Raw genomic sequence first — 12,931 nt, 5'->3', positions numbered from 1 at the left:
GCAAAATGGTGAACATATGTTTTTCCGGTATCTCTAAAGTAAGCACAACTTCATTAGATTTTCCGTGTGAACACCAGATAAACACCAGTACCAAATTAACTCGGGCGAAGCCGGGTATATCAGCTAGTATATATATATTTTTTTTTTTACACATTTCTGGATGAATTGCAGGGAAGGGCTTATATATTTAAGCCCTTCCCGACAATTCATCCCGCGATCGCCGGCAGCCCATTGCTTTCAATGGAGCCGGCTGTATTGCCGGCTCCATTGAATTCAATGGGCAAACATCGTTCTTCTCTGCCACAGCTGTTACAGCTGTGGCAGAGAAGAATGCTTTGTCTTCTATATGTTCTCAATGGGGTCGGCGCTGCTGCCGCCGGCCCCATTGAGCGCATAGAGAAGAGAACAGGAATCGCAGATCGCAGATAGGTGCGATCTGCGATTTTTTGTTCTATAATTTATCGGACGAGCGCATAAAAAGCGCTCATGTGTCCGATACCATTGCAAAGCAATGGTTTTAAAAAATCGCCGGACGCATGCGCAAATCGCGCGAAAAAACGCTCGTCTGACTAAGGCCTTAGGGGTTATTGCTGACCCCATGGCGGTTCCTGAAAACACCACTGCACAACAACTGATTGCTAACTCCTGCCCAGTAAATATGCCAGATAATCTCACAGTTTGACATAGCCCTTAAGGGTGAAAGTTTTTACATTTTTATTAAGGCAATCCTTTAGTTCAATTAGGATCCCTGATTGCTGTCACTGAATGGGAACATTTTTACATTCAGAAGCTGAAAATGTGTTAAGTGAATCATAATGGATCGTCTCTTGTAACAAACCCTCCAGCTAAGCAAGCAGCATAAGATCACAATGGCATCCAGCCTTTTCACTGACAGCAGAGAATATAAAACCACAGAATACTACAAGTTCCCTCTAGACAGTGTGCTGTAGAATTATTTAAGTCTGCGGTATTTAAGCCCATATACTTACGTAGTAGAGAGGTATATCTTGATAGTTAGCTGAGTGAGGCATGGTATAAGTCATGCTTTTGCCATCATGCATTGCTGGGAGATTTCCAGAGTGCAGCATGCCAAGGCTTATGGTGTTGTGCTTATAAGCAGCATTCTGAATGGAGGAGACAATGGGGTGACAGGGTATGAACACACATGCTGCACCTCGTACAGCACACACAAAGCTAAAAGAGTTAACAGAGGTGAAGCACATTCTGGGTTAGACATTAGCAAACAAGGATCATAACACACAGATACGTGTTACAATAAGACTGATACACTTACAGAACTGACATAGAGAGATCCATTCTGTTTAACTGCCTGGAAAACCACAATGCAGGTTTAGTGTTCACTGCTGAATATTCAGTCTAGTTATAAGAATTGTATGAAAAAAACAAACAAACAATACAAGTCTAAAGGTACAGCCATACCCAAAGTGTAGCAGTGATATATCCTCTATGGTCCTATTTTCACAAAAGTGACAAACGTGTTGGGTGAAGAATATATTCTTGTACATAGGGGGAAGTATTATAGCAGTTATATTCTTGTACATAGGAGGCAGTATTATAGTAGTTATATTATTGTACATAGGGGGCAGTATTATAGTAGTTATATTCTTGTACATAGGGGGCAGTATTATAGTAGTTATATTATTGTACATAGGGGGCAGTATTATAGTAGTTATATTCTTGTACATAGGGGGCAGTATTATAGTAGTTATATTCTTGTACATAGGAAGCAGTATTATAGTAGTTATATTATTGTACATAGGGGGCAGTATTATAGTAGTTATATTATTGTACATAGGGGGCAGTATTATAGTAGTTATATTCTTGTACATAGGAGGCAGTATTATAGTAGTTATAGTCTTGTACACAGGGGCAGTATTATAGTAGTTATTTTCTTGTACATAGGAGGCAGTATTATAGTAGTTATATTCTTGTACATAGGAGGCAGTATTATAGTAGTTATATTCTTGTACATAGGGGGCAGTATTATATTAGTTATATTATTGTACATAGAGGGCAGTATTATAGTAGTTATATTCTTGTACATAGGAGGCAGTATTATAGTAGTTATATTATTGTACATAGAGGGCAGTATTATAGTAGTTATATTCTTGTACATAGGAGGCAGTATTATAGTAGTTATATTATTGTACATAGGGGGCAGTATTATAGAAGTTATATTCTGGTACATGGGAGGCAGTATTATAGTAGTTATATTCTTGTGCATAGGGGGCAGTATTACAGTAGTTATATTCTTGTACATAGAGGGCAGTATTATAGTAGTTATATTCTTGTACATAGGGGGCAGTATTATAGTAGTTATATTCTTGTGCATAGGGGGCAGTATTACAGTAGTTATATTCTTGTACATAGAGGGCAGTATTATAGTAGTTATATTCTTGTACATAGGGGGCAGTATTATAGTAGTTATATTCTTGTACATAGGGAGCAGTATTATAGTAGTTATATTCTTGTACATAGGAGGCAGTATTATAGTAGTTATATTCTTGTACATAGGGAGCAGTATTATAGTAGTTATATTCTTGTACATAGGAGGCAGTATTATAGTAGTTATATTCTTGTACATAGGGGACAGTATTATAGTAGTTATATTCTTGTACATAGGGGACAGTATTATAGTAGTTATATTCTTGTACATAGGCAGCAATATTATAGTAGTTATATTCTTGTACATAGGGGGCATTATTATAGTAGTTATATTCTTGTACATAAGGAGCAATATTATAGTAGTTATATCCTTGTACATAGGGGCAGTATTATAGTAGTTATATTCCTGTACATAGGGGGCAGTATTATAGTAGTTATAGTCTTGTACATAGGGAGCAGTATTATAGTAGTTATATTCTTGTACATAGGAGGCAGTATTATAGTAATTATATTCTTGTACATAGGGGGCATTATTATAGTAGTTATATTCTTGTACATAGGGAGCAATATTATAGTAGTTATATCCTTGTACATAGGGGCACTATTATAGTAGTTATATTCTTGTACATGGGAACAGTATTATAGTAGTTATATTCTTGTACTTAGAGGCAGTATTATAGTAGTTATATTCCTGTACATAGGAGGCAGTATTATAGTAGTTATATTCTTGTACATAGGAGGCAGTATTATAGCAGTTATATTCTTGTATATAGGGGACAGTATTATAGTAGTTATATTCTTGTACATAGGGGACAGTATTATAGTAGTTATATTCTTGTACATAGATGGCAGTATTATAGTAGTTATATTCTTGTACATAGAGGACAGTATTATAGTAGTTATATTCTTGTACATAGGGGGCAGTATTATAGTAGTTATATTCTTGTGCATAGGGGGCAGTATTACAGTAGTTATATTCTTGTACATAGAGGGCAGTATTATAGTAGTTATATTCTTGTACATAGGGGACAGTATTATAGTAGTTATATTCTTGTACATAGGGGACAGTATTATAGTAGTTATATTCTTGTACATAGGCAGCAATATTATAGTAGTTATATTCTTGTACATAGGGGGCATTATTATAGTAGTTATATTCTTGTACATAAGGAGCAATATTATAGTAGTTATATCCTTGTACATAGGGGCAGTATTATAGTAGTTATATTCCTGTACATAGGGGGCAGTATTATAGTAGTTATAGTCTTGTACATAGGGAGCAGTATTATAGTAGTTATATTCTTGTATATAGGAGGCAGTATTATAGTAATTATATTCTTGTACATAGGGGGCATTATTATAGTAGTTATATTCTTGTACATAGGGAGCAATATTATAGTAGTTATATCCTTGTACATAGGGGCACTATTATAGTAGTTATATTCTTGTACATGGGAACAGTATTATAGTAGTTATATTCTTGTACTTAGAGGCAGTATTATAGTAGTTATATTCCTGTACATAGGAGGCAGTATTATAGTAGTTATATTCTTGTACATAGGAGGCAGTATTATAGCAGTTATATTCTTGTATATAGGGGACAGTATTATAGTAGTTATATTCTTGTACATAGGGGACAGTATTATAGTAGTTATATTCTTGTACATAGATGGCAGTATTATAGTAGTTATATTCTTGTACATAGAGGACAGTATTATAGTAGTTATATTCTTGTACATAGGGGGCAGTATTATAGTAGTTATATTCTTGTGCATAGGGGGCAGTATTACAGTAGTTATATTCTTGTACATAGAGGGCAGTATTATAGTAGTTATATTCTTGTACATAGGGGGCAGTATTATAGTAGTTATATTCTTGTACATAGGGAGCAGTATTATAGTAGTTATATTCTTGTACATAGGGAGCAGTATTATAGTAGTTATATTCTTGTACATAGGAGGCAGTATTATAGTAGTTATATTCTTGTACATAGGAGGCAGTATTATAGTAGTTATATTCTTGTACATAGGGGACAGTATTATAGTAGTTATATTCTTGTACATAGGCAGCAATGTTATAGTAGTTATATTCTTGTACATAGGGGGCATTATTATAGTAGTTATATTCTTGTACATAAGGAGCAATATTATAGTAGTTATATCCTTGTACATAGGGGCAGTATTATAGTAGTTATATTCCTGTACATAGGGGGCAGTATTATAGTAGTTATAGTCTTGTACATAGGGAGCAGTATTATAGTAGTTATATTCTTGTACATAGGAGGCAGTATTATAGTAATTATATTCTTGTACATAGGGGGCATTATTATAGTAGTTATATTCTTGTACATAGGGAGCAATATTATAGTAGTTATATCCTTGTACATAGGGGCACTATTATAGTAGTTATATTCTTGTACATGGGAACAGTATTATAGTAGTTATATTCTTGTACTTAGAGGCAGTATTATAGTAGTTATATTCCTGTACATAGGAGGCAGTATTATAGTAGTTATATTCTTGTACATAGGAGGCAGTATTATAGTAGTTATATTCTTGTACATAGGGGGCAGTATTATAGTAGTTATATTCTTGTACATAGGGGACAGTATTATAGTAGTTATATTCTTGTACATAGGGGACAGTATTATAGTAGTTATATTCTTGTACATAGATGGCAGTATTATAGTAGTTATATTCTTGTACATAGGGAGCAGTATTATAGTAGTTATATTCTTGTACATAGGCAGCAATATTATAGTAGTTATATTCTTGTACATAGGGGGCATTATTATAGTAGTTATATTCTTGTACATAGGGAGCAATATTATAGTAGTTATATCCTTGTACATAGGGGCAGTATTATAGTAGTTATATTCTTGTACATGGGAACAGTATTATAGTAGTTATATTCTTGTACTTAGAGGCAGTATTATAGTAGTTGTATTCCTGTACATAGGGGGCAGTATTATAGTAGTTATATCCTTGTACATAGGGGCAGTATTATAGTAGTTATATTCTTGTACATGGGAACAGTATTATAGTGGTTATATTCTTGTACTTAGAGGCAGTATTATAGTAGTTATATTCCTGTACATAGGGGGCAGTATTATAGTAGTTATATTCTTGTACTTAGAGGCAGTATTATAGTAGTTATATTCTTGTACATAGGAGGCAGTATTATAGTAGTTATATTCTTGTACATAGGAGCAGTATTATAGTAGTTATATTATTGTACATAGGTGGTAGTATTATAGTAGTTATATTCTTGTACATAGGGGGCAGTATTATAGTAGTTATATTCTTGAACATAGGGAACAGTATTATAGTAGTCTTATTCTTGTACATAGGGGGCAGTATTATTGTAGTTATATTCTTGTACACAGGGGCAGTATTATAGTAGTTATATTCTTGTACATAGGGGGCAGTATTATTGTAGTTATATTCTTGTACACAGGGGCAGTATTATAGTAGTTATATTCTTTGCATTGGGAAGAGTATTGTATTCTGACAATATAGATTAGTATTATAGTGGTTATATTTTTTCTATAGGAGGTAGTTCTATAGCAGTAGTATTCCTGTCTATCAAAAACTGCTTAAAGTATTTATCAAATCCATGATTTGATAACGAAGAGGTTTGAATTGAGAAAAATTAATTAAAATCATACTTAGTAACTCTCCCTTCTCTGTTTCTTAAAATTATCCCATCTTTCACATGTGCTAATGTCTCTTTTCAGTTCACTGTTATGGACATCTCAAAACTGAATCAACTTCAAGGATATGGACACGATGATGAATCTTCAACAAAGTGACTCTACCTTGACGTTGCTTGGTTGGCACACATTTTTGTTTACTATATGCAGGCATTTTTTGACATTTCTGTAACTTCCATGAAGAATGACCACTCATGCTCGGCTACATCTCCTAAAATCAGGGACTATAAGACTAAAGTTTAGTGGAGGTCCCAGTTGGTGGACTATCTCTAATTTTAACATGTCCCTTCAACTACAAGATGATACTAAGCTGTTAATTTCCTATCAGCGGAATTTGTAGGCTGGGTGGAGCTGAATCACCCACAGAACTCAGAGTGATGAGTTACCCAGTTGACTGATTTAGCTGGTCATCTGAAGACCAATACCTCTTTTCAAACTGGATTAACAAACTGTTGAACTCTTTATGGGCATGTTAGATGTTAATACCCCTGCCTCATGAATCTCACTTACATAAGGCCTTATTAGCAAATCAACAATGTACTCTGAATGATATCAACATTTTATCTTTCAAATACTATATGTCTTTTATGGCATTTCGAGAAGAACCAGCATATACGGTAAGCATTGCTGGGAGTTTGGCATCATCTGGAGAGCCATAGGTTGAAGACCCCTAATTTAAGGGTATCTGGGTATTCTGGCTAAAGGGTTATCTTGCATCACTAGGACTATGGTGTCCAATCTAACCAAGACAACATGTTCTTAGTTTCTGTAGGTTCTCCTCATATTTTCTCCGGATTCCAAAAAAATACCTAGGTCATTTTTTGCTGGCATTGTGAGAAGAAAATGAGGCTCAGATGTTTAGATGGGCAACTTTATGGTATATCTAGACTAATTAAAATGTGGTGCAATAACTTTGGGTTGAAAAAGGCTGAAGAAAATATCACCAAGGAAAATCCTTTTCAAAGATAATAAGTTGCCTGGAGGTTGAACAATCCTAAAGTTGCCCTTAGAAATAGAAAAACTGCTGGTCAAAAGTTGATTGGCTGCTATTGATCACCAGAGCTCCCACCATAATTTTTCAACAAGAGAAGGAGTGGTGAATGGGACCTCCAGCAGTGCTGGCAACATCCACCTCTGGGAAATCAAAACATTTTGAAAAACATCTCCAAACCATTCAACAGGAAAACAAACATAGCTGAACATTGTCCTTGGATTTTCAATAGATCCTACCAAAATAACCCACATTTTTTTTAAATTTTTTGCCTTTCTCCCTGCTTTCGAACATTATCCTGTCTTTCATACGTGTCAATGTCTCCTTTCATTTTACCGTTATAGTAATCTCAGAACGAAATCAACTGCATATTCAATACACAAGTATGATAATAGTAAAAGTGTGGGTGCAATTTTGAAGCATCAGCAATGTGATTCTACCCTGACGTTCCATAGTTGGCACAGTTTTTTGTTTACTATATGCAGGATTTTTTAAATTTCTGTAACTTCTGTTGTTAAGAATGACCCCCTCATGCACCTTTCGTAAAAACAGAGACTGTACGACTCTCTTAAGATTAGTGGAGGTCCCTGATAGAGGTACAATTAAAATGTGGCACAATAAGTTTGATTTGAAAAAGACTGAAGAAAATATCACCAAGGAAAATCTTTTTGAAAGAAAAAAACTTGTCTGAAGGTTGAACAATCTTAAAGTTGCCCTTAGATATAAAATAATTGCTTGCCAAAAGTTGCTTGTCTGCCACCGATTATCATAATTGCCACCATAATATTTTAACCAGACAAGGAGTGGTGGATGGGACCTCTGACATTGTTGGCAGCATCCACCTCTGAGGAGTCAAAACATTGTGAAAAACATCTCCAAACCATCGATCAGAAGAACGAATATAGATGAACATTGTCCTTGGATTTTCAGTAGATCCCACCAAGAATAACCAAAAAAAGTTGTTTAAAAAGTCAACTTAAGTTTCTATTCAGTCATCGAGATGATTATGACTTGGACCTCCAAGATGAAAAATTGTATAACAACGAGCAGTATTAATTTTAGTGGAGTTGGAGGAAGTATACTTTTTGGGCTATACAAAATGGTTTTGATCTCCTAATGAAGAAACCAAAACAATGTTTGGTATGATCAATTGTTTTGCATTAATATTACCTATAAAACCTGTCTATATGGTTATTAACATGTACAGGCGCAAAAACAATGCAAGACCAAAGCTAGCCAAACACATTAGAAAACAGTTGGAGAATCCAGCTGATTTAATCTGGATTGGCCAATGATCTCATATATGGTGGCCTTCCGACTCATTGTACTAATTGTACTTTAACATAACCAATTCTTTGATCATGCACGTTTATGGTGTTAGGAAAAATCCTGTTCATGTAAGTGTATGGCCAGCTTTGGTAAAAAGAACATTACATTTTTGACTTTCCCTATTGAAAATAACTTTTCATTTTTACACATTAGTGAATAATTATCTTTCTATCTAACATGCAAAAATATGAATATGTTGCATTAGGGAGACATACCCGGTCCAGTCTTCTAGCTTCTATGTGTCTGAGCAGTTGCTGTCTCCAGTCTGGCGGCATTTTATTACAGCTATCATCTACTTTTCCCTGATTTTGCCTTGTCTTCATATCAATGTCAGAGGTCTTGTCACCATAGTTAACTAAGTTGTAATCAGACGGTATCTTTTCAAGCAGTGCTGCCATGGTTGGCCTAGCAGAAACAGGACGGGTTTGAGCAGTCCCATACGTCTCGGTGCTGTAGCTTCTTGCAGACAATGGCCGTCTCTGCGTAAGAGTTTTAACTTGATAACTGCTTCCTTGAGACTTCATGTCTGGGTAGGAGCTGTGATCATCGTCATAGCGGCCATTTCTTTTTAGAAACTGAGATTCAGCCACTGACATGCTGCTTTGGCGTTCTATAGCCCCAAGGAATGGAGGCCGGCCGTACCGGTCAGTCTGTGGAAGTTCATGTGGCTCACTCACCCTTCTGTACATTGACATCTCTGTGGCGCTTGCCAAAGAGTCTGCCCTCTTCAAGAATCCTGGCCTTGATCCTTGACTTGTAAACTGAGGAGGAATTGAATCTTCATTTACAGAAGGTTGAGAAAAGGAGAACATCTGTTCCATGGGTGGGTATCCTCTGTAGGCTCTCGGGCTGATCAGATCTTTTGCCATTGTCTTGGTTTGCTGAGAGGAGTAGTCAGGGTTGTACGAAAATGGAGGAGGTACTCTCTTCTCTGGCTTTACTTCAACTGCACCCGTTGGGTTAAAACTTTGGTCAAACTGGTAGACTTTCTTCATGGTAGGCTTTTGTTGTTGCCCTCTACTTGTTCCGTAACCCAACAACTCATCATCAAGCATTGGCACGGACTGACTGCGAGACATACTATGCTCCTGTAACATACCCAGGTCTGGTCTATCATGGCTTCCACGCATGATGTTTCTTGGATCATAGTTTTGCAAGGGTATGTTGTACACTTTCAATGCCCCGATATCTATTTCATCTATACTCTGAGACTTTTTGAACCTGCCAGTCTTCAAGTCCTTCATTAATGGCGAGAGTCTTTCAGTACTTTTGCTCACTGATATGGTATTTTTGGCAGACTCAGGACGGCAATGGCTATGTGGGAATACATTTCCCATGCTCCGGTTAGAGCTAGTGTCATGAAACTCCCATGGTGGGCCTGAAGAGAATGTGCTTGGGTTTTCTAATGACTGTGGCTTATGTTCTTTCCGGTCTGGCAATGGACTATTGACGGGGGTGATTTCAAGTTTAGAAGGAAATGCTGTCCTGTCTTCAAAAGGACTGGGAGTCCGAGTCCAGTTTTGCCAGGGATTGCTGGGTGAAACATCTGTTTCTTGAGAGTTTCTCTGTAATGGCTGCTCCAACTCCAAAGGTATTCCAATAATTCGATCTTGCCTGATTAATGGCCGCCTTCCATGTGAGGATGTGCTTCTTGATTTTGAAGACAGCATTGGGTTACCTGCTGCATTCTCTCCTGCATTTTCTTCAGCCACAAATCCGGTGTTGTCATAGTGCGAACTGTTGTTCCAGTTTTCGGTGAATGAGTCATTGAGGTTCTGGCGGTCATTGCGCTGCTGCAGGTTTCCTATAGGCGCTGACTCTCGCTGGCTCAGCAATGGCTTGGTTTCAAGGGGTTGTGGGAAGGACTGAGTCAGCCTACAAAAACATAGAAAGAACATATTAATTTCCATTGCAGTATTACTTTCAGGCACTGTATCCCTGGTAACCAGAAAGTTAGAAATAACTGGCATCAACCTGACCACACAGAAAATTGTGTTTTCTTCCCATAAAAAGCACCAACTTATCCATGTGGCTGTTTCTGGTATTGCAGCTTATACCCATTCACTGCAATAAGAGTCAAGAAACAGTTTGTATCTCTTTACAGATACATGAGGATGAATTTCAATTTGCATAATGACAATTCTGGGCAAGTTCTTTTACTGCACCACCCTTTGGTCTGTTAATGTGCCATGCTTCACTAACTGTAATTAAGGATTTGACAGACCTGTTACCCCACAATGAGCTATTTACAGCCTCTTTAGCAGTAATCTGCACTTTCACACGTGCATTAGATGATCCAGAAGAAGCTTGGGAAGGTGAGTAGTCGGAGTAAGTCCCTGATGACACACTGTTATGATGGTGCTTATCCATCTCCGACTCATCTGTGGACTCTGTAGATACAAAAAAATGTGGAGTAGTGAGGCAGTATAAACCAATTTTACTACTTCATATTTTCAGGAACCTCTCATCGAGAAGAACAATTAGAAGCCCCAACTGCTTTACTACCTAAATATCATATTGTATTTGGCCCCTTCTGATGCACGTTTTACATCTTTCGGTTAGCCCTTACCATACAGATGTAGCAAAGTTTACCTTGAGACTTAATGCATTAAGATAACTTTCTGTGCCATGGTTTATTTACCCTTTCAATAGATTTTCAATGACAATAGATTTTCAATGGCTTTTTTTGTTGTGTTAAAGCAGTCTACCAGCTAATTTTTGCCTTTTATCCTCAATATGCAGAAGCATGAGCGACGGAATGATTATTGAAACAGCCCCATTACCTCTGCACTGTGGCTCCCATTTCTAGCAATAGCTTCAGAAAGGCTGCCCATGCAGTATTTTATATAGCCTAGAACTGTCTGATAGGCAGTTTACATCTGCCAGCGTCTGGACTCTTTCTCTCTTTCTTCTGCTACAAAATGCGTCCTTCTCTGTTCATGCACGTTATCCAGCCCTGACTGCTTAAGACGTCATGCGTTCCAAGTACGGCATACTTGCACTACACTGAGGATGGTGCATGATGTCATATCCTGCAGAGGAGTCGTAGCGCATGGACGTGATGTTTCAGTATGGTGTAGGTACACTGTATGTGGAACAGAGCTGGAGATGTCCATGAACAGAGAAGAGGGGGGAAGAAAGCAAAAACTGCTAGCAGACGTGAGCCGCCCATTGGATGGTCCAAGGCTCATACACATACTGCACGGGAAGCCTTTCTGCAGCTTTATCTAAAGATGGGAGTCACAGTGGTACGGTTTTAATCATTTTTAGTCGCTCATGTGTCAGTATTTTGAGATTAATTGGCAAAAATCAGCTGATAGACTTCCTTTAGGATAAAACAATAGCTTTTCAATGGCTTATGGTATGAAAACTTGTCAATTATCACATTAAAGTTAAACTTTGCTACATCTGCACCTTGTTGTATGAGAGAGGTGGTTTGATAAGCATTCTGTCCCTACTGCATTGTTCCACCTGCTGAGTGGGTATGGATTAGAGATAAGCAAGCATACTAGATAAGGCAAACTACTCGAGCAAGTAGTGCCTTATTCGAGTACCTGCCCGCTCGTCTCAAAAGATTCGGCTCCCGGCGCGGGTGACAGGTGAATTGCGGTGGTGAGCAGGGGGGAGCGGGGGGGAGAGAGGGAGAGAGAGATCTCCCCTCCGTTCCTCCCCGCTCTCCCCCGCCGCTCCCCGCCCGCCGCCGGCACCCGAATCTTTAGAGACGAGCGTGCAGGTACTCGAATAAGGCACTACTCGCTCGAGTAGTTTGCCTTATCGAGTATGCTCGCTCATCTCTAGTATGGATGTCTCTGTATGCAATTTTACAAACTATGTCCAAATCTAATCAGCAAATATCTGTCTGAAATGAATGTGACTTTGATCAGCCCCCATGTAAAAACAATGTGTTCCTGTAGAATTTCCCTATGTTTCGGGGCCTATGGGAATAGCCAAAGTTTGTCTGAACACATCACAAATAGATCTATCTTATAGTTGGAAGATATCAATCAGGGTAGACTTATTTAAAAACTTCAGAGGATTAGAAGTATCATGAGACACCATGGAGATAATATGACACCACTGGGACAAGAACTGGTTAAATTGGACTTGCCACCTTATATTTCAGGGATCCATCTATACTTTGAAATAAACTAATAACAGTCATGAAAATCTTGCATATTAGCTGGAAACTACGGGCAAGTTGAAATCGAAAATGCCCAATCCTTATTTTTCCCCAACACCTGCTGTTGTTGGGGTGTTCGATAGCCTCTGTAAAACGTAGATCTTTGACCGATCTTGCGGAAATGGGACAGTTTGTTATGGTCTCATGAATATCAAGACAATCCTCATAAATATCAACCAGGCCAACTGAACAGGTCGGGTTCTATACATTTTAGTTTAGTCTCCAGAGACTTTCTACCTTTCTAAAAAGTTTAGCCAGGTGACAATAAATATAGGTCAGGTTTGATGACTACCAGTTAGACCTCATAGCAGTG

The 12,931-nt window shown here is 37.7% G+C and overlaps 1 protein-coding gene across 1 annotated transcript in view; it reads right to left on the bottom strand.

The window, feature by feature from the left end:
- Positions 1–12,931, bottom strand: part of LRRC7 (leucine rich repeat containing 7) — a 345,019-nt gene that overhangs the window by 53,901 nt on the left and 278,187 nt on the right. Inside the window, exons 20-22 of the mRNA XM_066597771.1 lie at positions 10,663–10,828; positions 8,654–10,313; positions 990–1,124 (exon numbers count right to left, since the gene is read on the bottom strand). Coding sequence (XP_066453868.1) covers positions 990–1,124; positions 8,654–10,313; positions 10,663–10,828 — 1,961 coding nt within the window. The remainder of the gene's footprint in view (positions 1–989; positions 1,125–8,653; positions 10,314–10,662; positions 10,829–12,931) is intronic.

The sequence above is a fragment of the Eleutherodactylus coqui genome, chromosome 3, assembly GCF_035609145.1.
Source record: "Eleutherodactylus coqui strain aEleCoq1 chromosome 3, aEleCoq1.hap1, whole genome shotgun sequence".
In the NCBI taxonomy this organism is placed as follows: domain Eukaryota; kingdom Metazoa; phylum Chordata; class Amphibia; order Anura; family Eleutherodactylidae; genus Eleutherodactylus; species Eleutherodactylus coqui.
The sequence above is the reverse complement of the archived record's forward strand: the minus strand, read 5'-3'. Positions and strand labels throughout refer to the sequence as shown.